General features: G+C 38.4%; 1 protein-coding gene across 3 annotated transcripts; it reads right to left on the reverse strand.

Annotated features, from left to right (window-relative positions):
• Window positions 1–715: 715 nt before the first annotated feature.
• On the reverse strand, window positions 716–10,832 carry LOC122330247 (NXPE family member 3-like). 3 transcript variants are annotated; one of them, XM_043227114.1, is made up of 9 exons: window positions 9,993–10,083; window positions 6,417–6,495; window positions 6,270–6,328; window positions 4,326–4,679; window positions 3,836–4,251; window positions 3,686–3,756; window positions 3,101–3,304; window positions 2,066–2,406; window positions 716–1,085 (listed from the first exon to the last, which is right to left on the reverse strand). In XM_043227114.1, exons 2-9 carry the CDS (start codon window positions 6,433–6,435, stop codon window positions 888–890), a joined length of 1,662 nt encoding a protein of 553 aa, XP_043083049.1. In that variant the 5' UTR covers window positions 6,436–6,495; window positions 9,993–10,083; the 3' UTR covers window positions 716–887. The 3 variants fall into 3 exon arrangements, with proteins under 3 accessions (XP_043083049.1, XP_043083050.1, XP_043083048.1); XM_043227113.1 differs by lacking the exon at window positions 9,993–10,083 and adding an exon at window positions 10,765–10,832 and having other exon boundaries at window positions 717–1,085; XM_043227115.1 differs by lacking the exons at window positions 6,417–6,495; window positions 9,993–10,083 and adding an exon at window positions 10,765–10,804.
• Between the last annotated feature and the right edge of the window lie 1,367 nt (window positions 10,833–12,199).

The following is a 12,199-nucleotide window of genomic DNA, read 5'->3' on the forward strand; positions in this document are numbered from 1 at the left end:
CTACTCAATGTTCAAATAAATCATCATCTAGATCGGCTGTTTTTCAAACCACTCCATCCCAGAAATTCAGCTGATGCTTGGACACATTGGGTTCCCACACAGTAACTTCTTAAATTCTTGCTATTCCTGTTTGCTCCTCAACGTCATAATGGGAAATGGTTCTTCAGACATTACTCTCAACAATAGGAACTTGCTATATACATTATGCTTTGTTGGGTATCTTTATATAATGATTTTTAAATGATGGAACACATTGCATTTATTTTATTTCAGAGAAAAAGAGTAGAGTAATTTCTGTGGCAGCTAACTTTATGCCACTACTGCTGTGAATAACTTTATGATCCATAAACATTCTTATATTTTCTCTTAGCGCCATTAGATGACTCCCATAGTTCCTCTGAAAATTATTTGTTTATATTAGTGTATAGCGAATAACTGCTTTTTTTGAAGGGAGTTTGGAACCTTCAAAGGGTCACCACCTTCAATCGGCCCTCATAACTTGCATGAAAAGACCTCTCCTTGCCGGTCATGCTGATGTGGGGGAAGGGACAAGCATGCAAGTGCATTAAACCCTGTATTGCAAGCTGACCAGATCTCTGAAATGAAAAGTACGCTTCGGAAAGGTCATTAAATTGACCACAGTATTACAGCAATAATAAAATTCTCAATCTGCTTCACACAAAAGATCATATTTGTAACCTTAGCCTTAATTGGAGCATGCTTAAAAGTATTTTGGCAACATAAAAGGCATTTAATGTACAGATTATTATAACATACAAAAGCACTTTATTTACTAAATGTATATTTACACAAAAGTTAATATTATTAAGTTTCTAATGCAACGTATTTTTATTTTATGCTTTAGATGAAAAAACAAATATTGTTTTTTAGGCAGGACAGACATATGAGAGAAACATGTTGATTTCATTAGCTATGACAACAGGTCCTGGGTGAACATTTTCAGTGAGATAGTGACAGGAAGTCATCTGCCAGACATCAAAGTAGATTACTCCATCAATATCTCTGAACATCTCTTTCATCACTATGTTTTCTTGCACCGCATACCAGTCACTTTGAAAAATGTCCTGTAACAAGATCAATAACAAAAGAGACGGTCAGACTTCATCCCTTTTTGGGGGGGAGGGAAATAAACAGAAAGAAACATTAACTTTTTATTTAGCTTTTTACATTAACAATTTAATAAAGCCAAGTATGAAGTTAGTGATTTAAAATAATAAAATAATAAAGTGGAAATTTAAACAATACATTTTATTTGAGAACTTATATTTAGTTAACTATTTTCCATCAATCATCAAACTGAAGTAAATATTAACCTGAATGCTTACTAAAAACTCTCAAATTTTTTTAAACCATTTCAAGTCTTTTAGATGTAACATATATATATATTTTTAATTAGTCTTCCCATTAACATCATTATAATATTCCTTCAGTGTAATTTGCGAAAGCAATCACAGACTACCATAACGGCATCCATATCCAATCATATCAAGTTGGAGGCATTGCATCTTCTCACTTGACTTTCCCCCATTCGTTCTCACTTTACCCACAATTCCTGGTGGGCTACAGCTCTGCAGAGTTTAGCTGCAACCAGCCCCAAATCACGCCTGCTTGGAAGTTTCCAGTGATACGGAAGACCTCGATTAGTTGGATCAGGCATGTCTGATTAGGGTTGTAGCTAAACTTCGCAGAGCTGTGGCCCTCCAGGAACTGAGTTTGAGTCCAGTGCTTTAGGAGATCTGTTAAAACTCCACGGGCTCAGGGGAGGCACGACAGACAGCATTTCGGCGACATTTATTTATTTAAATTATTTTAAATGAATGCATTTTATACTAATTGTTATACATTAGAATCAAATAGAATATTAGTGAACAAAGTAATATGAGTGTTGCTTAAATATACAAAGACGCACCTATGAGCTCAGTATTTTTAGACTTTTTATTGATATTAAATATTAAAACAACAGAACAAAGTCTGGTTGACCATAAATATTATTGTAAGAAAACAAGCTGGAAGAGTTTTTGAAAGAGCATGTGATCAAGTGTACCTTTAGACCTGCAGTGTTTCCAGACTTGATGATGACGGTGGTCTCTGGCGCGCGACTTAGCAGCGCTACAACAGACTGACGGATTTTGGCCACTTTATGAACATAAAATGTTATTGGATGAAACACCAGGTGGGCAAAGAGTGTAAAGACAACGACTACATGAGGACCACCGGCTATTTTATCAATATCATTGGCGATATAATGCAGGTCGGTCATAGGCATTATAGTAAACCGCAAAGGAACACCATGAGGCCTCCAGTGAATAATGATATTATTTTTTAATTCCACAGCCATCAGGGGTCCCGCCAAACGAGGAGTGTGGAGGTCCATTCTTTTTATGCCTAATAAACATAAGCAAACATTTTCATTAGACTCATTGCTTATTCATTTGCTAAACAGCTTTACAAAGTAGCTTTTATAGCAGTCCCAGGAAGTACATGGGCACTTAATATATAAAACGATCACATCACATACTTATGCTCATCAGAACACATGTATCATTATGTTGTAATATTATTATAATATTATGCATTACGTACATAATTTATGTCTTTTCTGGAACAAGATATTTTGAGGAATGCTTCGGTTTCAACCATCTAATACAAAGACATTTATACATCAAGCGTCAAATACTTTGTGAATGTCTTTATGTTTATGCATCGCCTGTCAATACTCGATTCTGATTGGCCTGGCAGGTATGCTGTAAAACCGTTTAAAAATTACATTAGGAGTTTGATTTTGATGTCCTTAGAAATATATATTTGCAGTATAAGTAACAAAATCCATCTCAAAATGTTTTTACGGCACCTCTCTCAGGAGCTCTGTCAAAAACGAACTTTTGGATTTTAGCTTTGATTTTAAATGCATTTTGCTTCACGCTTGGCGATCCTTAGCCTACAAGTCGTGCATTTAAAATCCTTTAATGCACGGCTAGCCTTACTTATACATTCATGCAAGTCTTAAATAGCGCAAAAATTTTGTGCAAAAAAGCCCCGACCACCAAATCAAAGAAATTTATGTCACTGATCAACTTGCCTGGCACTTTATTTTCAAAAAATTCAAACCACTGCCTTGTGGTGGAGTCTCCCATCATGTAGACAATCTTATTTTGTAGACAGTTCCACATTTTTGAAGAATTAAACTGTTGAGTGTTGCATACAAAAGACGTCCAAACATCTTTGAAATAGAACCCCGCTGGAACTGGTGTTGTCAAGCCAGATCTGCATTTCTCCGTTTTGCCTAAAGAAAAGAAATATTTATCTGAAATAAATGTGCAGTAATTATTTTAAATCAGTTAATTCTCTTGTAACTGTATTTCATTTCACATGATAAGTGCTTGTGAATATTTTCACCAAAAACAATTTAAGAAATGAAGCCATTCAGTTTAAATTCAACACTGAAAATTAAATAAATACATTATTTCTTTTCGACTTCTGTTTATTTATTTACTTATTTCCAAATAATAAATTAAATGTACTCTAAAAATGATGGGTTAAATACAAATGGTAGGAAAGTAAGTTGGGTAAAGTATGAACAAACTATTCTGTCTCAGTGGTTGCCATTTTAAGCACTGTATTTAACATAGCTTTTTAGCATGTATACACAGATATGTGAACATACCAATGCCTGCAGTGTTGGGAAGGATATTGATGACTTGTTTGTCTCCAGTAATGGGAACATTTGTTAATGCCCTGTAAAGAGAAAAAGAGAGATTTTCATCAGTTTTCCTACAATTCTTCAGCTATTTGTTTTGACTCATTTCCTACTTACTTTGCAAAAAGACCCTTCTCAAATGGATTTAATGGGTTTTCCAAACTTCCTTTTGAGTGATGAACCAGTTTGTTACAGGGAAGTTTCTTGGGTCTCTCACATTGCCACAGGGTTCCTGTTTTAATATCCTTATACTCACAACAGCAGTTACCTCTTCTCCAGTTTCCTTCTGCACCCCACTTAATATTACATTGTACTACTTCCCTTATTATCTTTTTGTCTGGTCCTAGCCCTTCAAAGTGGCCATTATAGTGGCTGCGTGGAAATGAAGACTCCCTGTATTTTTTAAGAATCTGCACAACTTCACTGGAGTGCTCAAGACGCACAAAAACTTGTGCCTGACCTTCCCAGGGAAGAAGAAGAACAACAGAGTAAGTCCCATTACGATGATCCACAACCTCCCCGTACACACTCGCCTATACAAGAAGAGTGGAAGGTTAAATGTATGCAATAAAATTATTAGACATTACCTAAATGTACTTAAACACACCTTTAGCTCTGAATTGAAAAGCTTTGCTTTGAAAAAATCTCCTCCATATGTTTTCGGGTTCTTGTTGTGGTCTCTAGCTGTGATAATAACGGAGATGTTTTCTCCTACTTTGTAACTGTTTTTGGGTTCCACAACAGAGAATGTCGAGTGGACTGGACTTGTGGTCAGATTCAGCTGAGTGATTAGTTGATCTGGACCGGGCCAGTTAAGAGCCTTCTGTAGTCTTTCCCACTCCTCATCACTGATTCCCATGTCAAACACTGATACTGGTGATGAATAATTTTTTCGAGAAAATGGTTTAGGGGCAGGGAGATGAAATGTTCCGATTTGGAAACAATTCAGTTGCCATACAATCTGGAAAAAGGATCACAATACAAATTATATATACTGTGCATAGATTAAGCCGTGCTTGGTTTCATGACATAAATGTATCCGATATTTGATTTCTGAACCACTGCAATATGTTTGTGAAGCAAAGTAATAAAAACACAGCAAGACGTAGCTAATACAATTTAATAAAATCGAGCCAGGGTTCACGTATTGAACCGTGTTTTGGCTCCATAGAGCAACCTACATAGATGCAACATTTGGCAACTCCAAACACATTCACATATCTGCCATCTATTTGCTTAAAACCAGAAAAATGATCTGGCAATAAAGTATGTACACCTTGAAAATAGTAATATAAATCATGAAAGAACTATTCTGTAAAGAAGTCATTTAATATGTAGGAACGTTCAACAACTTAGACAAAAAAGCATCAAAGCAAGTAAAGTGTCATTTTAATGTGGTTAATATTTTTAGTTCTTTCAATCCAGTGACCAAATTAATATTAAAAAAAATAAAACAATGATTAGACCAGGGGTCCAAAATAAAACCAAAATTATATAAATTTAGACACATATTTAGTGGATGCACTTGATCACTTTTCCTGTGACATGCTATGTTTTAATGGCAGTAGATGTTCTAAGTATAAGTATAAGTATCATGCTATAAGAAATTATTTTAGCGGGAGCAATGGGTACATAACAAGGAGAATAACAACGTGCAGTAAACGGTAAACCAGTGTGTTCATAATTAATATAATACATTAAAATAACATAATAAGACACACCAATTTTCAGTATCAAGCAGCAAAACAAATAGTTTTTTTGTACAGCTAAAAATAACTGGACGTGGTTGAGACTGGAAGCTGGACCTATAGAATTTACAAATGGCCGCCCCCATTTTACATCAAGAAAAATGTGGATAAAGTGGGAAAATTCCAACTTTGCAAGGACAGTCTGGCACTTCTGACTCGTAAGTACATTTGTTTTATTTACAGAATCTGCTACTTACTATGCAAACATTATACTATTGCGAAGTAATGCTTGTTTCTCTGATCACAAATGCACACATGCTGTTATCTTGAGAGGTTTAACACGTTTCAAGACATTACAATCAGTAATTATGTTCCCACTGGACGCAACAAATGCCTCATTAGATTTTTTTTTTTTTTTGTCATAACGCCTGGACAGGGCATCAAATGTCAGTCACATGATTGACCACAACACACTGGACAGCTGGCCAATCAGACCACACCTCGCTTTTTTAGAACGACGAGTTTTGCACAAATCAACTTGTTTCTAAAAGTTGAAACTTAGAGGAGCAGCAATAATGTACAGAATGTGGAAAACAATGTTTTTAACCTTAAACCACAAATACATTGCATTACACCAAATACACTAAATAAATGTTCTTTTTATGACCCCTTTAATGTCTCATACCTTTGACTGCGTTAAAAATGTGAATGGGAATATGTATGGAAATTATATCCAGATGAGGTTATGCATACTAGTAAAAGTTTTCCTTGTAAGCTCCACATATGGTTATACACACACACACACACACACATACACACACACATATAGTTATATTAAGTGCATACAAATATTATGAACTTACCAGGCAGAATGTAATCCAAGCAAAACATGCACTTAGTACGTGGTTTCTTAACCTGCAAACTGAAACACGGAAAATATCAATTGTCAAATCCTTTAAACTTTAGTCTATAATATCACTTTGTGATAATGCTAATGAACTGCTGATAACCTGGTGGATTTGAATCCATTTTGGATGATCTGACCACAGCAAGTCTGTCATATCCGTTTATAAGTGAAAAATATGCACCCTGCAAAAAAATATCCTGTTAAACTAGTCACACTGCTATGTCACAGAATAACAAAAGGTACGATAATGACTGGCTGGCGACATAGCTTGATGCTCATTGGGTTAAAAAGATTCTGATCTTTTGTTTAATCTAAATGATAAATCCACGTCAGAGTGAGAACTGTTTGTCTTAACTGTTTGTCTTTGCCTCCGCCTTGAACTTTAACCGCACTCCTCTGTCTACTTTCAAGGCGAGGCATTTAAAACAAACATAAATAAAAATAATTAAAACTAAAATTTTTGACGTAACAGCAGGTGTGACCATCTGTAAATTGAAATCCAAAACAGCTTGTTATTCTGCTTAAAACAGCAAAATGGCTTTTTTTTAACGTTGCCAAAATTATAAACACACTGGTTATAATTATAAACACATTTACTTGCTTAGTTTGTTATTCTTCTAGATATTTATCTACAGCAGCTAATAAATCTGAAGTCTAGCATATCCGCAGATTCAAAATTGCTGACTGAAATACAGTTTAAGACATGCTTCCATGGTTAACAAAAATATATCCTGAAGACTGAATTAGTTGCTTCAGGTGTGTTTGGTAGGAGTTGGCAAAAACAGACAAATTTAAAAAAAAGTGGTCATGGATAATTTTCAGATTACAGCACTTCTCATTCATTTCTATGGTACCTATAAACAGTGATTAACTGTCACATAGCAGAAGTGAACAAAAGTTCAGTGATTGTCAGGGCTGTAATGCAATTGTTATAAAGGCACATATGATCATAGTATGCCTTTAAGCTTTCTCCAAAAGAGACACTGGCCCTGGTATATCTCCCAATATTAAGACTTTCACTGGCTTACTTACGCAAAATAAGTTGGATAACTCCTCTCTTGTGGCCCAATTAGATGTGCACTTCAAAATCTCACCAGAAAAAGGAGTTAGTCATCTAGGTCATCAGTCAGTTAAACTCACATCTGACATTTTGTGTGATGGAAATGTGCCTGACAAATTTTATTCTTAAAAATGCAAATTGTGGAACACATGTTAATCTTGAAATATTTATTAGGACATTTTGCTTGGCTATTATTATTATTATATATCCAAGTCGATGTGTCTATTCTGCCTTAACAAAATATGGGAGGGAGGATTTATTAAACAAACACTGAATAATACAGGTGCTGGTCAGTGTCCCAGTGGTGTGTGTTGCTGAGGTGCTCTCTCTTTCTCCTCCTTTCTTCTGGTGCAGTGGATCTGGGCCGTGAAGTGGTGGCTGATTGGTCATACGCTGCTTTCTAGTGAGGAAAAGAAAAGACCACCCAGGTCACCTTTTCCGGCTGCCCCTTCTGGTCAGGCAGCTAAAGAGAAATTAGGCATGAAACACCTATAGTAGACCGCTAACCCCAGGAAGGCTCTGTACCGCTTCCAACTTCTCCTGGGGCCGGATGAGGCCCCTCCCAATTTGGAAACCCAGGTACTTGACTTCAGAGAGCGCCAGATGACATTTCCTGAGATTGACTGTAAGTCCAGCCCTCCGTAGTTTGGACAGCACCCTCCGCAGTCGCTCGAGGTGATCCTCCCAGGTCTCTGAATGTATGACCACGTCGTCCAAGTAGTCCGCTACATAGGTCTGGTGTGGCCACAAGACGATGTCCATCATCCGCTGGAAGGTTGTGGCGGCCCTGTGTAGACCGAAGGGAAGGGTCCGATACTCACAGTGGCCACTGGGGGTAGAAAAAGCAGTTTTCGGTTTAGCAGTTTCCGAGAGGAGTACCTGCCAGTATCCTTTTGTTAGGTCTAACGATGAGATACCGGGCCCTTCCCAATTGGTCCAGCAACTCATCTACACATGGCATGGGGTATCCATCAAATTTGGAGGCCTCATTTACCCGGCAGAAGTCGTTACAAAAGCGGAGGGTGCCGTCGGTGCTTCGGGACCCTTACAATCAGGCTGGACCCGGGGCTACGGGAGGGTTCGATCACCCCTAACTTGAGAATTTGTTGAATTTCCTCCTCAATAGCCTGCCGACAAGCCTCTGGGACACGGTAGGGCCGTTGCCGGACGATGACTCCTGGGGCCACCTGGATCTCATGTTCGATGACGTGGGTCCGCCCGTGGAGGGGCGAGGACACATCAGAAAACTGACCGACCAGGTGCTGGAGCTCCCCCTTCCGAGCAGCCGAGAGATGGGGGCTGAAATCAACAACCACAGGACTGGAGGAGTTCTCTCCACTTCTTGAAGAGGTTGACGTGGTATAGTTGCTCAGGGCATCGGCAGCCTGGCTGGCGCATCTGGTAGGTAACTGGGCCAATCCGTTCTAGTACTGAGTAGCGGCCTTGCCAGGTTGCCAGGAACTTACACATGGCTGTGGGGACGAAGACCATCACGTTATCTCTGGCCTAGAATTCCCGTGGTTGGGCTGCCCTGTTGTAGTGTCATTGTTGTGCTTGTTAGGCCTTAGACAGGTGTTCCCAGACTAATGGCATGACCCAATCGATTCTTTCTCTCATCTCTCTTATGTGCTCCACGACGGTGCGATGGGTGGCCGGCTACTGTTCCCACGCCTCCTTGGCGACATCCAGGCCCCGGGGCTGTTGGCCAAAGAGGAGCTTGAATGGAGTTAAGCTAGTTGAGGCCTGGGGAACTTCCCTGATGCCGAAGAGGATGTATGGCAACATCAAGTCTCAGTCTCGCCTGTCCTCTGCCACCACGCATTGAAGCATCTGTTTGAGAGTCTGGTCAAACCTTTTGACTAGGCCGTTAGCCTGGGAGTGGTAGACCGTGGTCCTCAATTGCTTCACTCTCAGCAGATGGCAGAGGTCAGCCATTAGCCGGGACAAAAAGTGGGTTCCCTGGTAGGTCAGAATCTCTGCTGTTATGCCAAACCGGCTTTCTGTAAAGGGACTGCCTCTGGGTAGTGGGTGGCATAGTCTACGATGTCCATCCCGATGCTCTCGAAGGGCACGTTGATGATGGGTAGAGGCATAAGAGGAGGTACCCGAAGATGTTGATAGGTTTATGCATCGAGTTGGAACTTGCCATGTGTTCCCATGAACGCAGGTGATCGTATGTAGACCTTTCCTGACGTTTCAAGAATAGACCGATCATCCTGTGATGGGTGTGGACAGGTGCTCCAGGTGCTCTGGGTTCCATAAATTTGAGCAGCCTGGTAGACAATCTTCCACAGCTGGCCAACTCACTGCAGAATTAAATGTGCACCTCAACGGTTTCCATTAAAACTGTCCGTTGAGAGTTCCACAGGGTCAATATACATGGCCGGGCTACTATATCAATGGTGCCATCAGTGAAAATTTTGGGCTGTGGACAATGTGAAACATGTATTGTTCTCTCATGAGTCCACCTTCACTGTCTTTCCCACATCCGGGAAAATTACGGTATGGAGAAGCCCCAAAGAAGCATACCACCCAGACTGTTGCATGCCCACAGTGAAGCACGGGGGTAGATTAATAATGGTTAGGGTCAGACAGAAAGACAGCAGAGGGAGCACTTACCTCTGCATGAACTGTGATTGCTTCCTCTGCTACAACTTCCTGCCTCGTGAATATAATCCTCAGTTAACTGAAATAAACTAGGCTTGATGATGTATGCAGCCTACAANGCCCCAAAGAAGCATGCCCACAGTGAAGCACGGGGGTAGATTAATAATGGTTAGGGTCAGACAGAAAGACAGCAGAGGGAGCACTTACCTCTGCATGAACTGTGATTGCTTCCTCTGCTACAACTTCCTGTCTCGTGAATATAATCCTCAGTTAACTGAAATAAACTAGGCTTGATGATGTATGCAGCCTACAAATGCACCCTACTGAGGATGCAGCCTTCAGTTTGAGAAACTGCCTTATTTCGTGTCTGTATGAATCAGCCGTTTGAACGAATCGATGAAATGAATGATTGAATGATTCGCTTAATAAGACAGGGATTTGTCACTACCTTCTTAGCATAAAGACAACAGCTGTCCTGTGACTTCAGCTATATTTACATGTAAAACAATTACTCAAAGAAGGAATATAATATCTAACACAGTGCTTGTAGTCGGAAAAAGTTGTTTGTTATTGAAAATGACTCAATCACAGCAACACAAAAACTACCCTTTAAAATTACTCAACAGCCTTAGTTCTGCAATCGGGTAGATAAAATAGCTTATATTTAAAATCAACATTTTATTTGAATTGACTAAAGTGTTTACATAAAGCATTTCACTCCGATTAAACCATTAATCCGAATTACAAAGAAATAGTTTTGCATGTAAATGTAGCATCGACTTACTCATGAATCACACAATGCTTCCTGAGAACCGAGAACCTCAGTGGTGATTGCAACACTAGATTTTTTTCCCCCCTGGTTTATTCTTGGTTTGTACTTTGTACTTTGTTCATGTTTCATGTAGCTCTTGTTGTCTTGTGATGGTCGTCTGATTGGTTCTTAACAGCCTGTCTGTATTTAAGACTTTGTGTTTCTGCATTCTTATTCTTTTTCATTGTTGAATATACTGTTGATGTGCTGTTTTTTATTTCACTATAGTTACTTGTAAATGTGTAAGCAATTTATGTATTGTTTTATATGGTCTCTCTCCTTTGTCTTTAAGACTGCCTGTGTTACAGTGGTGGTGAACAATGGAAACTTAAAGATGTTTCAAAAGAATATGGAAAATTCTATCATGAAAGTAGGTCTGACAACAATTAATGTGATTGTAGTACTTATTTGTAAATAGCATATTGTTAAGAAATACTGGTATTTTTTTAAGAATCCAACTTAGTGTGAATAACATAAATATGTTATTTTCACCCACTATAAATAGCATCTAACTGGTATTTGCACTTACTAGCATATACTGTATATATAAGTTAGATAAGTGTTCACACTTTTTACTTTTTATGGCTAAGTTATAGGACTAGTCTAAGCAGTTTAAGCAAACAGGATACAGCCAGGCTTCATGACATCTGTTACCTCTCTATCTCACAAGTGTCATCTCACAGTCATAAAGTAACAATGATTCAATAATAACCCCTGTGATGCTGGTAAACCAGATGGTGTTTGCGACCTGCCATAGGAATAGATTTAGTATAGATTTAATCTGTCAGATGTGCATGTAGGCTTACATGCTCTTTAAAGCTGGGGAAAATATACAACAGGGACCAAAAGGTTCAAGAAAGATAGATTGGAGAATCTGTATTTCCTTATCTGAAAAGCACTTGCCCAAAAATCCTTAGATTTTTAATATACATGTTTTCCAGCGGTCAGTTGGTGGACACTTAATGCGGTAATGCCTGCATGCATATTACTACAATATTAGCCGTTTATTAATAGTAATTAAGCACATATTAATGCCTTATTTAACATTACTACACTGTAAAATCCAATAGTTTACCTTACTTAGTTATAGTTAGTGTGCTGTACTTAGTTTTTATGCTTACTAGATTTTATTTAGTAAGAGCAACTTTGAATGACTTAAAATATTCAAGTAGCCAGAAAGAAACCAATGATATTAATAAAGCAGTGGGAGGCAGCAGTAAAACAATAGGTTGCTAATGCACAATATAACATGTGAAGAAGAAGAAAAAAATTGTTGAAGTCACTCATTTTACAAAGTTGGATTTTCAGTACAACTGAACATCACATAAGCCACACAAGATTTTTCTAAAAGTTTTTATTTTTTCCTTTTTTCCTATTAATGCAGCGATGCAACATGAAATCACAGTTA

This window comes from Puntigrus tetrazona, chromosome 24 (assembly GCF_018831695.1).
Source record: "Puntigrus tetrazona isolate hp1 chromosome 24, ASM1883169v1, whole genome shotgun sequence".
Lineage (NCBI taxonomy): Eukaryota > Metazoa > Chordata > Actinopteri > Cypriniformes > Cyprinidae > Puntigrus > Puntigrus tetrazona.